At 49.9% G+C, this 18,538-nt stretch overlaps 1 protein-coding gene across 2 annotated transcripts in view; it reads right to left on the reverse strand.

Annotated features, from left to right (window-relative positions):
• Positions 1-18,538, reverse strand: part of LOC142257173 (uncharacterized) — a 117,642-nt gene that overhangs the window by 76,220 nt on the left and 22,884 nt on the right. The window contains exons 8-10 of one of the 2 annotated variants that reach the window (XM_075329306.1): positions 18,250-18,426; positions 18,044-18,167; positions 11,261-14,092 (exon numbers count right to left, since the gene is read on the reverse strand). The exons of the other annotated variant lie outside the window; for it this stretch is intronic. Of the exons in view, the coding sequence (XP_075185421.1) occupies positions 13,392-14,092; positions 18,044-18,167; positions 18,250-18,426 (1,002 nt within the window). The 3' untranslated portion in view covers positions 11,261-13,391. Of the gene's footprint in view, positions 1-11,260; positions 14,093-18,043; positions 18,168-18,249; positions 18,427-18,538 lie in introns of those variants that run through there. 2 annotated transcript variants of the gene reach the window in all.

Consider the following 18,538-nt stretch of genomic DNA (forward strand, 5'->3'; position numbering starts at 1 on the left):
TATTGTTTACCTCTTTACCAGTCATATTGTGAAATTAGGCAGACCCACAATTCTCTGTGGTCACCCCTAACCCATTACTGTCAACCATAGGAGGCACTAGCCCTCCTCATTACCCACCAACACACCAGAAGGAGCGGCTGCGGAATATGCTGCGCATGTCCCGCAGCTGCACATAACTGCATGTCAATTATTCCTGCGGATTTACCTGCGGGAATCCCGGCCCTCCACTATGGAAATAGAGGCCGTGAATTCCGCAGGTAAGTCGCATGAATGTCCGCAGGTTTTCCGCAGCTATTTTACTGGAATCCCGCAGCTATGTATAGCTGCGGATTCCGGGGAGCTGCTGCGGGAAACCTGCGACCGTTCCTGTGGATATATCCGCAGGTGCGAGTTCCCGTGGGCACATAGCCTCAGTCTACCACTGGGGTCAGGTTTCCTTAAGGCCATTCCGCCTCTTATTTTAGCAACGGGACACGCCCCCTTTTCCCATAAGTCTTAATATAACAGTCTCGGCCTATTATAATTGGATATAGTAAGTCCAGGACTACACCCTCATCATGGTACTCAATACCCTTGGCAGTCTCAATGGCCTTTCTGGACATCAGATATTATTTAACATCCCCATGACTGCAGCTGACTTTGATCTTTCTTCCTTCTGGTAATCAGGTGGACATCGAGCGTGGCCCTCACTAAGGTCATCACGCTCCCCGAGTCTTATAGTCTGGTTGACTTTTCTCCATTCAACTTCATGGAACACACTTGTGGCCCGTCATCAGATGGGAAGTCTACAGCTCTGGCAAAAATTAAGAGATCACTGCAAAATGTTCAGTTTTTCTGATTTTTCTCTTTATATTTTTGAGTGAAATGTAAATTGTTCTTTTATTCTATAAATTACTGACAACGTCTCCGAATTTCCAAGCAATACATTTTGTATTTAAATTTCTAAAAATGAGAAATAGTCAAAATAAAACAACAATGCTTTCACACCTCAAATAATGCAAAAAAACCAAGTTCATAATCATTTAGATACAACAATACTAATAATGTTTTACCTCAGGAAGATTCAGAAATCAATATTTTGTGGAATAACCATCATTATTAATCCCAGCTTTCCTGGCTGCTTTCCACCAGTCTTTCAAACTGCTTTTGGGTGACCTTATGCCACTCCTGGTGCAAAAATGTAACCAGTTCTTCTATGTTTGATGGCTTGTGACTATCCATCTTCCTCTTGATTACATTCCAAAGGTTTTCAATGGGGTTCAGGTCTGGAGATTGGGCTGGTCATGGCAGGGTTCTGATGTGGTGGTCCTTCATCCACACATTGATTGACATAGCTGTTCGGCATGATGCATTTTCTTGTTGGAAAAAAACAGTCCTCAGAGTTGGGGAACATTGTCTGAGCAAAAGGAAGCAACTGTTTTTCCAGGATAACTTTGTATGCTGCTTGAGTCATACATCCTTTGCAAAGTTTAATCTGCCAAATTCCTAGAGTAAGGTAATCTTCTCTGATGAGTCTAATTTTCAGCTTTGCCCATCATCTTGTCATCTAATGGTTAGACGGAGACCTGGAGAGGTGTACAAGCCACAGTGTCTTGCACCTACTATGACATTTGGTGGAGGATTGCTGATGATCTGGGGATGCTTCATCAAGGCTGGAATTGGGAAGATTAAACTTTGCGAAGAACGTAGGAACCAAGCCGCATACAAGGTTATCCTGTAAAAACAGTTGCTTTCTTCTGCTCAGGCAATGTTCTCCAACTCTGAGGACTGTTTTTTTTCAGCAGGACAATGCACCATGCCACACAGCTAGGTCAATTAATGTGTGGATGAAGGACCACCACATCAAAACCCTGTCATGGTCAGCCCAATCTCTAGACCTTCTGGCCTCAGAATGGATTGCACAAACCAGTACCACCTCTTCAAGATGCTATATCAGCGACTACTGTCCATGCCGCAACTCCTGCTGCTGTCACTGGCTCTCCGGGAACCTCCTTCTGCCGATCCCATTTTGCTGCACCAGCTGCCTCCACAGCTCCTCCATCTCATGCGCATGCGCTGCTCCGCTCACACAGATCTGTATAACTCCACCAGGATCCACAGCCTCACCTGCAGCCACTACAAGTGCCTCCTGGAATGTTGCCTGCAATCTAGCACCAAATGTGATGAGGTTATTCACTTAGCTTGCTCCTTGAGGTAACGACAGGAACACTTACTTAAAATGTCCAGCAGAGCAAGTTGGCAACACATAAACTGCTCTGCAGGGCCATAACACAAGTCCTCTTCCAGCTTTAAAGAACAAACATGGTATCAAAGTTCTTTTCACTTGCAGGTCCGCTTATACAGGTTCGGATACTGTCACGGCCGGGCGGTCGGGCAGACCCAGGAGGTGGATCCACTGGACCGAACTCTCTGAGATGGTGGTAGGGAGTCCGGCAGCTGAAGCACTGATGGGCAGTAGAACAGTCCGTGCAAGAGAAGGCAGCGGAGGAGTCCCAGGGACCACGGAGTCACAGAAGGTGGTCTTGGTGACGTAGCTCAGGTTCGGAGGCCGAGGTGATATCAGGCGGGGTCCGGAACCTCTGGAGCAAGATGACGGGTCACCGCAGGGATCCGGGATGGTACGGACTGTCAGATGGCAGACGGACAGCGTGCGGGGATCAGGACACGGCAGACTGGATGGCGAGGCAGGTACGGCTCTACAAAGACAGATAGGTGAGTACAGGCACATAAACACCAAGAGACCTGACTCCTAGCTCAGGGAACACGAAGATCAGGCCCCGCCCCCTTGGACAATGACCCCCTATATACCCTGTACCTGTGCAACCTCATTTCCTGTTAATGGACGCTGGCCCTTTAAGAAAGGGTCAGTGACCGCGCGCGCGCCCTAATGCGCATGCGCGCCGCCCGGGTGCCAGAAGCCAGGGAAGGAGGCTGCGAGGAGGACGCAGGGGAGCCGGCCAGGTCCAGGGAAGCTGTCGGGCGCCGGGATCGGGGGCCCGGAGCCCTGGGACGGACGGAATCCGGTGACTGGGGAGCGGAGAGCGTGGCAGGTGAGCCGGGGAACGGAGGTGAGGACCCGGGGAGCGTGACAGTACCCCCCCCCCCCACGCCCCCCTCCCCGCAACCGGGACATGAAGGCACGGATAAGAGGAGTGCCCACGTTCTCCCTGGGCTCCCAAGACCTATCCTCAGGACCATACCCTTCCCAGTCCACCAGGAAGAACTGTCGACCTCGTACGGTCTTCATGGCCACGATATCCCTTACCGCATAGATGTCATCATCGGCAATAGGAGGAGGGGCCGGACTGGCAGCAGCGGAGAAGGGACCAAGGACAACCGGCTTGAGCAGAGAGACGTGGAAGGAGTTGGGTATCCTCATCGTGGCCGGGAGCTGTAGCTTGTAGGATACCTCATTGATCTTGCTGAGGACCTTAAACGGCCCGATGTAGCGAGGACCCAGCTTGTAGGAAGGTATCTTCAATCGGATGTACTGGGAAGCAAGCCAGACCAGGTCACCAGGAGAGAAACACGGAGGATCCAGACGTCTCTTGTCAGCGTGTTTCTTCATCCGCTGGGAAGCGCGCCCAAGGGACGCTTTGACAGAGTCCCAAATGGTAGCAAAGTCACGAACTGCAGTATCAGCAGCCGGAACATCCGATGAAGGGGATATAGGCAATGGGACGGCGGGCTGGAGTCCATAAACAACATGGAAGGGAGATTCGGAGGATGACTCACTGACGTGGTGGTTATGGGAGAATTCAGCCCAAGGCAGAAGCGAGGACCAGTCGTCGTGATGGGCGTTGACATAGTGACGTAGGTATGAGGTCACGATTTGATTGACCCTCTCCACTTGGCCGTTAGACTGAGGATGGTAAGAAGAAGAAAAGTCCAGAGTCACTCCCAGATGTTTGCATAGAGCCCTCCAGAAGCGGGAGGTGAACTGAGTTCCTCTGTCGGACACTATGTGGGATGGAAAGCCATGCAAGCGGAAGATGTGATGTATATAGGCTTCCGCGAGTTCCTGAGCAGAGGGCAGTCCGGCCATAGGAACGAAGTGGGCCATTTTGGAGAATCGATCAACCACGACCCATATGACTGTGTGCCCGGAGGATAATGGCAAGTCCGTAATAAAGTCCATTGCTATGTGTTGCCACGGGACTGAGGGTATCGGTAAAGGCAGAAGACGGCCATGGGGCAAGTGTTTGGGCGTCTTGTTCCTGGCACAGGAGGAGCAGGCAGAGACAAAAGCAGCGACGTCCGTGCGAAGGGATGGCCACCAGTAATGGCGTACAATCGCACCCCATGTTCTCTTCTGACCAGCATGCCCGGCTGTTTTTGAGGCATGACCCCAGTGTAACACTTTTTGCCTGTCGGTATCGGAGACATAGGTCTTCCCGGGCGGTATCTGGGCTAGGGTAACAGGGGCCACCGGAATGATGTTGCTAGGACAGATGATGGGTTGGGTAGTCTCTTCCTCCTGCTCCATGGGCATGAAAGACCTGGACAAGGCATCAGCGCGTACATTCTTGTCCGCGGGTCGGAAGTGAAGCTGAAAGTCGAACCTGGCAAAGAATAAGGACCACCTGGCTTGCCGTGGGTTCAGTCGCTGAGCGGACCGCAGGTATTCTAGGTTCTTGTGGTCCGTGTAGATGATCACGGGATACACTGCACCTTCCAGGAGGTAGCGCCATTCCTCCAGTGCCAGTTTGACTGCCAAGAGCTCTCGGTCCCCGATGGTATAGTTGCGTTCAGGCGCTGAGAAGCCCTTGGAGAAGAATCCGCAAGTCACCATCTTCCCGGAGGAGGACTTCTGCATGAGCACTGCTCCGGCTCCTGAGGAGGAGGCATCCACCTCCAAGGTGAACTGGCGGTTCAACTCCGGACGGTGAAGTACAGGCGAGGAAGCAAAAGCCCGCTTCAAAGAGCCAAACGCGGCGTCGGCCGCAGGCGACCAGTCCTTTGGATTTGCCTCTTTCTTAGTCAAAGCGGAAAGTGGAGCAGTCAGAGCAGAGAAGTGAGGGACGAATTGGCGGTAGTAGTTGGCGAATCCCAGGAAGCGTTGGATTGCCTTCAGTCCAGAAGGGGGAGGCCAGTTGAGAATGGCGGAGACCTTCTTGGGATCCATCTGCAGTCCAGTCTCAGAGATGATGTACCCCAGAAAGGGGAGAGAAGACTGCTCAAAGACACACTTCTCATACTTTGCGTACAGACGGTTCTCTCTTAGTCGTCGTAGAACCAGCTGTACGTGCTCTCTGTGGGTTGGGAGGTCCGGAGAGAAGACAAGGATGTCATCTAGATATACTACCACACAGGTGTAGAGGAGGTCTCGGAACACGTCGTTCACCAGTTCTTGGAAGACGGCAGGGGCGTTACACAGGCCGAAGGGCATCACGCAGTACTCATAATGTCCATCGCGCATATTAAACGCGGTCTTCCATTCGTCACCAGAGCGGATGCGCACCAGATTGTAAGCACCCCGAAGATCCAGCTTGGTGAACAGACGAGCTCCTCTAAGCCGGTCAAACAATTCGGGGATGAGCGGCAGAGGGTACTTGTTCTTAACAGTGATCTGATTCAGACCCCGGTAGTCGATGCAGGGACGTAAATCGCCCTCTTTTTTCTTGACAAAGAAGAAACCTGCTCCAGCAGGAGAGGAGGATCTCCGAATGAATCCCCTAGCCAGGCTCTCTGAGATGTAAGTCGACATAGCCCGTGTTTCGGCTGGAGATAAAGGATATATCCGTCCTCGTGGTGGCGTTGTTCCAGGGAGCAGGTCGATGGCACAATCGTAGGGGCGATGTGGCGGCAGTACCTCGGATTCTTTTTTATCAAAGACATCAGCAAAGGACCAATAAGCCGAGGGCAGCCCCGGTAGGTTCTCAGGAACCGGAGGTCGTCGGATGGGTTGTGTGGATTTTAGGCATCTCTCATGACACGAAGCACCCCAGCGGGTGATTTCGCCAGTGCCCCAGCTGACTGATGGTTCGTGAGTCCGTAACCATGGAAGGCCCAGCAGGATCTGATGGGACATGTGCGGAAGGACGTAGAAGGCGATGTTCTCGGTGTGAAGAGCACCGATGCGCAGTTCAACCGGCCTGGTGGTCCAGGAGATGGTGTCAGAAAGGGGTCTCCCATCCACAGAGGCAATCACCAGGGGCTTGTTGAGTGGGATAACAGGCACCTGGTATTTGTCCACGGTGGCTTGCTGGATGAAATTGCCTGCTGCCCCGGAATCAAGATAGGCCTCAGCCGTGAACCGCGTCTCTCCCGTTGTCACTTGCACGGTCCATGTGACCGGATCAGAGAGAGTCCCAGCACCTAGGGTGGCCTCTCCTACCAACCCTAGGCTTTGGAGTTTCCCGGCCTTTCCGGACAGGAACGGAGGAGGTGTGTGCCCTCACCGCAGTAAAAGCAGAGACCTTGGGCAAGCCGCTCTGCTCTACGTTGTGCAGACTGACGCACTCGGTCAATCTGCATGGGCTCGTGGACGGGACTCCCAGCTGTTGATGACTGAGGTACGGAGGGCTTCTGAGGAGGAGATGAATGCCGTAACGGGCGTCTCTCACGAGATAGCTCTTTGGAGCGCTCCTGAAAACGTATGTCCACACGAGTTGCTAGGGCAATCAGGGCATCTAGGGTGGAGGGCACGTCCCGACCCGCCAACTCATCCTTGATGCGACTCGAGAGTCCCTCCCAGAAGGCGGCTGTTAGGGCCTCATTATTCCACCCGAGTTCTGAAGCCAACGTGCGAAAACGGATGGCGTATTGGCCCACCGTCAGTGTTCCTTGACGTAGGCGGAGGAGTGATGAAGCAGAGGCAGAAGCGCGTCCCGGCTCGTCAAAGGTGCTGCGGAATGCCTGCAGGAACTGTTGAAGATCCTTGGTCATGGGGTCCTCCTTCTCCCACAAGGGGTTCATCCACGCCAGCGCCTCGCCCTCTAGGTGGGACATTATAAAGGCGACCTTGGCTTGGTCGGAGGCGAACAGATGTGGCAGCTGCGTGAAATGAAGGGAACATTGATTTATGAAGCCCCTGCAGGTCTTGGGATCTCCAGCATAACGAGGAGGTGACGCCAAACGGAGTCGGGAAGCATCTGACGAGGTTGCCACTGGTGCGGGGGCCATGGCTTGCCTGGCGGGGGACCTGGGTGCCGCAGGCGTCATTGATGCTTGTAATGTGTACAGGCGGGTGTCCACGGAGGTCATGAATTGCAGCATGCGGGTCTGGACTTCACGCTGGCGTTGGAGTTCCTCTTGCAGAGCCATTAGTGCTGCAGCGGGATCCATGGCCTGATCTTACTGTCACGGCCGGGCGGTCGGGCAGACCCAGGAGGTGGATCCACTGGACCGAACTCTCTGAGATGGTGGTAGGGAGTCCGGCAGCTGAAGCACTGATGGGCAGTAGAACAGTCCGTGCAAGAGAAGGCAGCGGAGGAGTCCCAGGGACCACGGAGTCACAGAAGGTGGTCTTGGTGACGTAGCTCAGGTTCGGAGGCCGAGGTGATATCAGGCGGGGTCCGGAACCTCTGGAGCAAGATGACGGGTCACCGCAGGGATCCGGGATGGTACGGACTGTCAGATGGCAGACGGACAGCGTGCGGGGATCAGGACACGGCAGACTGGATGGCGAGGCAGGTACGGCTCTACAAAGACAGATAGGTGAGTACAGGCACATAAACACCAAGAGACCTGACTCCTAGCTCAGGGAACACGAAGATCAGGCCCCGCCCCCTTGGACAATGACCCCCTATATACCCTGTACCTGTGCAACCTCATTTCCTGTTAATGGACGCTGGCCCTTTAAGAAAGGGTCAGTGACCGCGCGCGCGCCCTAATGCGCATGCGCGCCGCCCGGGTGCCAGAAGCCAGGGAAGGAGGCTGCGAGGAGGACGCAGGGGAGCCGGCCAGGTCGAGGGAAGCTGTCGGGCGCCGGGATCGGGGGCCCGGAGCCCTGGGACGGACGGAATCCGGTGACTGGGGAGCGGAGAGCGTGGCAGGTGAGCCGGGGAACGGAGGTGAGGACCCGGGGAGCGTGACAGATACAACTTCTCCCCCAGAAGTATCCAAGTAGAGGTGTAGCAGTCTCCACAGATACCTTACCCAGTCAGGACAAGGTAATCCTGTTTTTCTCTAAGAGGTTCTGTTAGGCTCGCTGGGTGAGCACTGTACTAGTGGGTCCACTGTACCGAAGTTGGCAGCAAGTACACGTTGGTAATTAGCCAGCAGCCCCAAGGAATCTACAGTACCCTGGCAGCTGGCGGCACAGACACAGTACAGTCTTAGGTAGTAGCAGCAGGCAGAGTACTGGATACATCCAGGATGAATACATGGATGGATAGATATGGCAGCAGTGACCGGCCTCGCTACTTGCAGTGGCGGGTATCGTGGTAGCCGGCCTGCATGGATGGTAGTGGGATCAGAAGATCAGCAAACTGGCACAGCACTGAAACAGATAAATGTCAGCAGCACTCAGCACAATGACAGTAGCCCAAAGGGACCTGAGAAGAGAACTAGCAACGGAGATAACTCATTGCCCAGGCACCTCCCTTACAGAGAAGGTGGCTTAAATACCTGCAACCTCTCAGCTAACCTGTGAGGCACATCCGAGTCAGTGTACGCTGGCCTTTTAGGAAAAGGGGCGTGGCCACACACCCCCTTCAGACAGAACCAGAAAGCCTGTGAGGTGTACACAAGCTCTGGGAGACGGCCACATGGCCTGGGAAAGGGCAGCCACCGCAAGACATGGTGAGAGAACCGATGTCCCTGCTGGGGTAGGGGTGCAGCACAGCACGAGGACATCGGTATGAGTTTTACAGGTATAACAATCTCCACACACTGAGCATGTGTGAAACAAACAGACACCATTATAACATATGAAACACACCCATGGGTGGAGTTATGTAGATAGGCAGACCTGCGATAATAGGTTTTGTAGTACAACAGGCAGGGCCGCCACTAGGAATTTCAGGGCTCCATACTGGCAAAATTTTCAAGCCCCCCAGGCTCCACCCCAGCTCCGCCTCCACCCCTTAAACCTCCTACAGTCTAACTCTAGGAAAAACATGTGTGTATATATATATAATATATACATACATACATACATACATACATACACTAGCTGTACTATCTCTTTGCCTTCTGAGACAGACCTGAGAAAGAGACAGACCTGGGAAAGAGACAGACCTGGGAAAGAGACAGACCTGGGAAAGAGACAGACCTGGGAAAGAGACAGACCTGGGAAAGAGACAGACCTGGGAAAGAGACAGACCTGGGAAAGAGACAGACCTGGAAATAGACAGACCTGGAAATAGACAGACCTGGAAATAGACTGATAGACACAGAGAAGGAAAGACAGAGAGACTGATACAGAGAAACTGATACAGACAGAGACAGACAGACAGACAGAGACAGACACACAGAGAGACAGCAACTCGAAGAGAGACAGTTATATATACACACACATATTGATGTGGCTTCTCACAACTCCTTTCCAGCTTTGTCTCGGTCTGGAGCGCAGTCAACAGATTGGTAAATCATATACATCATGTAGGAGACGCTGAAGGCACATACATCACAGGAGGGGCTGGGGGCATATATATATACACACACATCACAGGAGGGGTTGGGGACATATACACACATCACAGCAGATGGAGCTGGGGACATGTATCTACATCACAGGAGGGGCTGGAGACATATACACACATCACAGCAGGAGAGACTGTGGGCATATACACATCACAGGAGGGGCTGCGGCTCGGACAGTACTGCTGGGCACGGCCAGCACTGGCGGTAGCACGGACAACACTAGAGGGGCACAAACAGGACTGGAGGACATGAACAGGTCTGAGGGAGCACAGAGCACTGGGGGGTGTGGCACACAGCACTCGAAGGAGAGTGTCTCAAAGCACTGAGAGGTAGGAGGCTCACAGCAGAGAAGCAGGAGTCTCACAGCACCGGAAGGCAGGAGGATCACAGCAGAGAGGCAAGAGGCTTACAGCACCGGGAGGCAGGAGGCTCACAACGCCGGGAGGTAGGAGACTCAACACTGGGAGGCAGGAGGCTCACAGCAGGAAGGCAGGAGGCTCACAGCAGAAAGGCAGGAGGCTCACAGCAGGAAGGCAGGAGGCTCACAGCAGGAAGGCATGAGACCAGGGACCGAAGGTTCCCCACCCCTGATCTAGCTGAAGCAAGACAGGGGCTGAGGTCGGCGGGCCTGCGGTCGGCCCCGGGCAGAGATCAGCGGGTTGGTATCAGTGCCCCCACCTGGCAGAGATCAGTGGGCAGGGATCAGCGGCGCGTCCCCCACCCGAGCAGAGATCAGCACATTGGGATCAACGGCGCCACCCCGGGCAGACATCAGAGACCAGGGATCAGCATCAGCGCACCCCTCCCCCTGGGCAGAGATCAGTGGCGCCCCCCCCCCCCCAGACAGAGATCAGAGACCAGGGATCAGCGCACCCCTCCCCCCGGGCAGAGATCAGCGGCGCCCCCCCTGGACAGAGATCAGAGGGATGATATCAGCGGTGCCTCCCCCCCGGGCAGAGATCAACGGCGCCCCCCTGCGGGCAGAGATCTGCGCCCCCCCCCCTTCCCGGCCGATCGTCTTCAGCTTACAGCACTTACCTGTCCAGCTATTTCCGCTGGCTGCCGCGTCCCCCCTACCTCCGCGTTGCCCGCAGCACTGTGATGAGGCGCAGAGTGATGACCTCATCACATTGGGCTGCGGGATGACGCGCCGCCTCCCTGCTCCACTTGCCTTTCTTCCAGCCACATGGCTAATTTGCATGTGATGCCCTAGAAGGGCTTCGCCTGCAATTTAGCCGTGCGTGCAGTGGCTGAAATGACACGGCCGTGCCCCTCTGCTGCGGCTGGGGCCCGGTGAAGAGGGGTGCCTGGCCTGCCCAGGGCTTAACGAAGCTAAGTAATTACCCCGGGCCTGTCCGGGCCCCCTCTCTTCACCGGGCCCCCTACACCAGGCACAGTAGTAATGCCCTGATGGCGGACCTGACTACAGGTACCCGAGCCACAATCTTACACCTTATACATTTGGATCATAAATATGGCTTCTCCCCAGTGTGAATTCTCAGATGTTTAACAATCTTATTTCTAAAACATTTTCCACATTGTGGGCATGCATATGGCTTCTCCACTGTCTGAGCCCAATGATCCTTATCCCCTTTATGTGCCTTATAGCCCATTGAGACAAGCAGATAATTATAAAAGTGATTAATTATAAGATCACCATAAATGATCTCACATTGAAGGCAGTCAAGAATTTACATGTAACTGTTATTGTGTACAAATAATTGTTTATTCATCATTTACAGATCTAGTAGAAACTATATCCATTTCCATTGCATAATCAAGGAGTTCGAAATTATTTATTACATAACACAATTATCATGAATGATAAGTCTTAAAGGGGTTGCCATACAAACAAAATGCACATTAATCAATAGATCTTGGAATAAAAATAAGTTCCACAATTGGATGTTTTTCAAAAAATTGTTCCTGTGCTGAGAAGATCAAAATTAGAGAACACACAATTTCCTAAATGTTGCGGTCGTTGGTCGTCCTACATGATTATATCCTAACATGAGGAAACTTGTAGTATTTGCTGCTTATTTCATAAATTGAATTTATTGTAAAGCAAATAATAAAAAGGTAAATGAGATAAATTAAAAAGACACGGATCAAAATAGAGAACACTTTCAGATTCCTGCATGCTATTGGTGCTAACTTCCTTAATTATCTGACAAACCCTATGTAACTGGCTCCTGACTTTCCTGTTTGCACTGACTTTGCAAAAATGATGTGCTGTTCCAAAGTCACTGACCCTCTCCGGCGGCAGGTTGTCCAGAGGAAGTCCAAAGGGGTGACCCAATCAGCCATAGCAATTGAAGTTGGTCGTTCCAAGTTTGTGATTTCGAGAATATTTCTTTTTTACAACATCACAAACTCTTTTAAGTCCCCCAAGAAGGCTGGTCAACCTCGAAAGACAAATGCAAGAGGACAGGATAATGTGGTGAATCTCTATAGGTAATCGTTTCTACACTGTAGCTGGAATGGCTCACCAGTTCAGCACTGAACAGGGTAAGGATATGTCTCATCATACAGTGTCATGACGTTTAAGAGCATTTGGACTGAAAGTCCACTCTGCAGTGACCAAACATCTTATTAGCAGAAAGCATCACAAGGCTAGACTCACCTTTGGTGATGAGCATGTTGTGTGGACAGAGGAAAAAAGTGTCCACAGTTCATTTTTGTGATGAAAGCAAGTTTAATTTATTTGGGTCTGATGGGAAACATTATGACAAACTGGGGAAAAACTGAACCCAAAGTGTGTTAAGAAGTCAGTGAAAGGTGGTGGAGGAAGAGTAATGGTTTTGGGAATGTTTTCTGCAGCAGGAGTTGAAATTCTCATACAGCTGGATGGCAAAGTGACTGCAAATGTGGATCAGAACCTTCTTCAACAACACCTGGTTCCTTACTTGAGTACACAATTCAAATCAGCAAGCAATTTTTATGCAGGACAATGCCCCCATCACATAGCAAAACAGGGAAAGCAGTTCCTAAAAACAATGAAAAAGGCCACAGCCCAGAATCCTGATCACCTAAACCCAATAGAGAACCTCTAGAAAATCGTTGGTGACAAATTTATGGCCAAGAAACCACAACAGTCAAAGAACTGTGGAAGACTGGAAGAAGAGTGGACCAAAATCCCCCCAGAGCAGAGTGAGAGACTAGTGATGTCCTGTAGTATTTAGTTATCTTTCTCTGTGCTACAGTCATTGCTGTTCTCTAATTCTGATCAACACGTTTTGGGCAAAATAAAGGTTTAATGTTAATAAACTTTGGATCAGTTATAAAACTCTGTTCTAGTGCCATGGTGTATCCCTTACAGCAAAAAAAAAAACAAAAAACAAAAAACAACCCTTCAAATCTTGATCAATGTAGATTACATTATTTCTGTAAAAAGCAAGTGGTCCTACATGGTTCTCTAATTTTGATCTCCAGTCTATGTGCCCCTGTTTGTACTGTGTAATGGCAGTGTCTGATCTCCAGGGTACGGGAGGGGAAAAGAAAAAAAAAGTATATACAGACAGGACAGCATGGGATTGCAGATGCAGATTTCCCTGAAATAAAACATTTCCCTGCATTTCTACACAGGCAGGGAAATGTTTTACTTCACTGTAAGAAATCAGCTGTGATTCCATTCTGTCTTGTCTATATACTCTGTTTAGTATATTAAGCAAAACATAACAATGGCTTCAACCCTGTGTGAATCATTTGATGAACATGTTTCTGATGAAAACATTTACCACATTCCAAGCCTAAAGAGGTCTTCTCTCCTGTGTGAATTCTTTGATGTCTAATAAGAACATGTTTCATGTTAAAACATTTTTCACATTCTGAACATGAAAATGGTTTGCTCCTGTGTGAATCATTTGATGTCTTGTAAGATCATGTTTCTGTTCCAAACCTTTCCCACATTGTGAACATGAAAATGGCTTCTCTCCTGTGTGAATTCTCTGATGAATAACAAGCTGTCTTTTCAGAGTAAAACATTTCCCACATTCTGAACATGAAAATGGCTTCTCCCCTGTGTGAATTCTCTGATGAATAACAAGCAGTCTTTTCAGAGTAAAACATTTCCCACATTCTGAACATGAAAATGGCTTCTCCCCTGTGTGAATTCTCTGATGATGAATAAGATGTTGTTTCTGGCAAAAACATTTCCCACATTCTGAACATGAAAATGGCTTCTCCCCTGTGTGAATTCTCATATGTCTAGCAAGATTTTGTTTCGTAGTAAAACATTTCCCACATTCTAAACATGAAAATGGCGCCTGCCCTGATAATTGATATTCAACACCCAGTCTGTAATTTCTATTTTGCTTTACGGTCTGTGATGAATCAGGAATTAGGATCTGCTTAAAAGGAGAAGATGATACATTTTGGATATGAGAGACTGAGAGTATATCTTCAATATTGGAAATCTCTTCATCTGCATACTGAATGATACTACAATCGTCAACATTAAAGTGTGAAGATAGCAGATGTCCCTCTGAGCTCCTGGTACAATCATCTGCAAAAAATGAAACAAATAATATATTTTAATAATATAACCTCAGTAATTATATTGATATTGTCTGACATTACAAAGAAGAGTTTTATAAAACAAATAAAAAAAAATATTAACTGATTAAAAATATTTGACCGCAAAACAAATCACAATCTCACAACAAGGATCAGTAGGACTCGCTGTTACAATACTAGGCTTTTCTATTTTAGTTTTCCACTTCTGTGTTGAAGACAGTTACGTAGAGGTGAGGAAAATTGTTAGAGAAAGGTTCACCAATTTCAAATTTGGCACGAGCCTTGCCCATTCGGATTCATATTCGGAAGCCCGAGCACTTCTCTCAAAAATCAGCAATGTTGGGCTTTGTTCTGTAACTTGACAATTGCACTAATTCTTTTCTTCTGCGTTATTAGAACTTTGGCTAGGATATTGGTGCGGTCTGATAATCGGGGGGGGGGTGGTGGGAAGAGGTCAGAGGAGGGGCAAACTGTTTTTTTTTTTTTTCCCTAAACTAAATCTAGGGTCACACGTAGCGACGCAGCAGCGATCACGACGACGACCTGACCTTATCAGGATCGCTGCTGCGTCGTTACATGGTCGCTGGTGAGCTGTCAAACAGGTAGATCTCACCAGCGACCAGTGACCAGCCCCCAGCGACGCGTGGAAGCGATGCTGCACTTGGTAACTAAGGTAAATAATCGGGTAACCAAGCAAAATGCTTCACTGGTTACCCGATGTTTACCTTGGTTTCCAGCACACACTGCTTAGCGCTGGCTCCCTGCACTCGTAGCCAGAGTACACATCGGGTTAATAAGCAAACCGCTTTGCTTATTTACCCGATGTGTACTCCGGCTACGTGTGCAGGGTGCCGGCACTGGCAGCCTGAGAGCGGTGGACGCTGGTAACGAAGGTAAATATCGGGTAACCAAGCAGCCTTTCCTTGGTTACCCGATATTTACCTTCGTTACCAGCGTCCGCAGAAGCCGGCTCCCTGCACATTCAACAAATATATCTTTGTATGTCGATAGCCTTCTTTTATATTTCGATAGGGTACACTCCTCAATCTTGCTGGTGATCGACATTATTTGGGAATTTGGGCGGAGATCGGGCCTAAAGATTAACTGGACTAAATTGGCCCTGATGCCGGTGGACCCTCTTCCGGTGGGCTTTTCTGCCTTGTAGGTACCAGTCCCCATAGATCGAGAGTTCAAATATCTGGGGGTAAATGTTATCCCAAATCCACATGAATTCCGGGCCCTTAACCTTGACACCCTGCTGGTGCAATTTAGATCAAAGGTTAATACTTGTTGCCGACTTCCACTATCAAACATTGGCAGAACTGAATTTAACGAAAATGGTGATGATGTCACAGCTGTTCGACCTTATACATAATTCTCCAGTGTGGATTAATATGGACTTCTTTACCAAAACTGACACCTTATTTAGGTAACTTATATGGAAGAAAAAGCATGTTAGAATTCGACTGGAGGTAGTACAGAGAGGAAAGGAAGAGGGGGGGCTGGCAGTACCGACCTCGTATTTATATTTTATTGCTTCACAGATGCAGCACTTTAGAGGTTGGGGAAAGGAGGGGGCATTCGATGTAAGTGGTAAACTGGTGAGAAAAGGCTAGGATTGGAAATTCCCACTGAGTTGGCTGAAGGTGGGACATCAGCATCCAACGCTAGCCATGATTTTCAAGGTATGGGATAGGGGCAAACTTCTTCTGAAGATTAGTGGGTCTGCGGAGTATTGGCCACAATGGCGGAACCCAGATCTGCAGAAAATTCAGAAGCTTGTAGGATTTAAAGGGTGGGAAGATAGAGGGGTCTGCCTGGTGTCCCATATTCTGCAAAATAATGTTCTAAAGAGTTTTGAACAAAGGAGGACTGAGTTTCACCTCTCACATGCTTTTTTCTATCAATATCTGCAGCTACGACATGCACTTGAGAAGCAGAGGAGGTCGGGCCCTGTGAATGTGACACATAACTATGTCGAATACTTTGGCTATATCAGAGTCCCCTAGAGGCCTAATATCTGAAATATATAAGAGACTGCTGCCTGCTCATTTGAATAAGTATCTGATAATGGTCAAAAATAAATGGGAGCGGGACATACAGTAGGCCCATTAACTGAGGATTAATGGTCCAACACATTGGAGCAGATTCCTAAAATAGTGGGTTTGAAGTGTCAGAGGCTCTCTCAGCTGTTCCTTATTCATAGGGTGTACAGGTCGCCTAGCTTCATGTGTAAAGCCTGCTTTACACGTTGCAATTTCGCATACGATATCGTATGCGATTTGCAACACCTCCATCGTATGTGCGTCACGTTCAATTTGTTGAACGTGCCGCACAAACGATTGACCCCGTCACACGTACTTACCCGTCCATACGACCTCGCTGTGGGCGGCGAACGTCCACTTCCTGGAGTGGGAGGGACGTTCGGCGTCACATCGACGTCACGCGGCAGCCGGCCAATAGAAGCGAGGGGCGGAGATGAGCGGGACGTAAACATCCCGCCCACCTCCTTCCTTCCGCAGAGCCGGCCGGGAGCCGCAGGACGCAGGTAAGATCTGTTCATTGTTCCCAGGGTGTCACACACTGAGGTGTGTGCTAACCCGGGTACGATGAACAACCTGTCGTTCAATTCATGAGGATTGAACGACGTGCGTGCGATGAACATTATACCGTTCAATCGCAATCGCACGTAGCCGTTACACGCTACAATCATACTTACAATGCCGGATGTGCGTCACTTACGATGTGTCGGCGGGGTCACGTTGTAAGATTTATTGTAGCGTGTAAAGCGGGCTTAAGATAAGGCTGAAACCAAATGCACAATGTGTCAGGTGTGGGCAAGACAATGCCAATTTAATGCATGTCATGTGGTAATGTGGACATATCGAGGACTTTTGGAGGCAAACCCTGGGACTTCTAGAACACGTGTATCATATCCAAATACAGCCCTCACTCTGTATCTGTTTGTTAAAGGGAACCTGTCACCCCTTTTTTGGACTATAAGCTGCGGCCACCACCACCGGGCTCTTATATACAGCATTCTAACATGCTGTATATAAGGACCCAGGCCGCTATGTAGAACATAAAAAACACTTTATAATACTCACCTAACGGTCGCTCTGCGGTGGATGTGGCTCAGATGGGAATCTTCGTCCTCTGGTATCAGGGCCTCCTCTTTCGGCCATCTTCGTCCGCTTTCTGAAGCCTGTGTATGACGTAGACGCGTCATGCACACACTTGCCAGTCCCATGCATACGCGCTACGATACTTTGATTTGCCCTGCTCAGGGCAGATCAAAGTGCGCCTGCTCAGGACCTGAATGCCGGCGAGTGTGTATAATGTCGGACACGTCATGCACCGCGGTTTCAGAAGATGGAGGACGAAGATGGCTGAAAGAGGTGGCGCTGGCACCGGAGGATGAAGACGCCTATCTGAGCCACATCCACCACAGCAACCGGTTTAGGCAAGTATTATAAAGTGTTTATGTTCTACACAGCAGCCTGGGCTCTTCTATACAGCATGGTAGAATGCTGTATATAAGATCCCACTGGTGCTGGCCGCAGCTTATAGGGAAAAAAAGTGGTGACAGGATCCATTTAAATCTGTGGGGGGAAACGGGTCAGGAGGTATATTATCATGCATGTTACATATGCACAACCCGTGACTGTTCTGAACATATATCACTAACAGCTAATGGAAAAAGGGAAGACTGACCAGCACCCAAATGGTCCCTGTACAGACCAAAAGACCCAAGCTGCACAACAGCACAATTTCAGACATGGCTCTTTAAAAGGCCTTGTGCCTTCTCAAGGACCAGAAAGGAGGCCGCCACACATTGCCTACAAGAGAAGAGGAAGGTGTGCAGGAACAAACAGAAACCCAGAGTGAGAAACGGAAACAACTACAAATAAGGCCGGATGTATTCAGTCCTGTCTATTACCTGGTGATGTGCGGGGCTGGGGCTCCTCCATCATCACCTCCTTGTACCGCTCCTTGTGTCCTTCTAGATACTCCCACTCCTCCATGGAGAAATAGACGGTGACGTCCTGACACCTTATAGGCACCTGACAACACAATGATACCGTCATCACCCAGAATCCTCCAGTGCTGTCCTGTATAATGTCCCAGCATTCCCAGCAGTGTCACCTCTCCAGTCAGCAGCTCCAGCATCTTGTTGGTGAGTTCTAGGATCTTCTGGTCATTGATGTCCTCATGTATCCGGGGGTGAGGTGGAGGCCCCGGGATTGGGCTCAGGGTTCCTCCCCGTCCTTCAGACACAGGGACCTGACAGCGATCACTAGAGATCTTCACTACTGTGTAATCCTGAGTGTGGAGACATTAATAATATCACTACAGACATTTCCAGAGTCCATCACCTCCCCGGTCATATCCTCTGTTATCCCCATAGATAATGATGTAATGTGATGACATCAGA

The sequence above is a fragment of the Anomaloglossus baeobatrachus genome, chromosome 1, assembly GCF_048569485.1.
Source record: "Anomaloglossus baeobatrachus isolate aAnoBae1 chromosome 1, aAnoBae1.hap1, whole genome shotgun sequence".
Classification (NCBI taxonomy): domain Eukaryota; kingdom Metazoa; phylum Chordata; class Amphibia; order Anura; family Aromobatidae; genus Anomaloglossus; species Anomaloglossus baeobatrachus.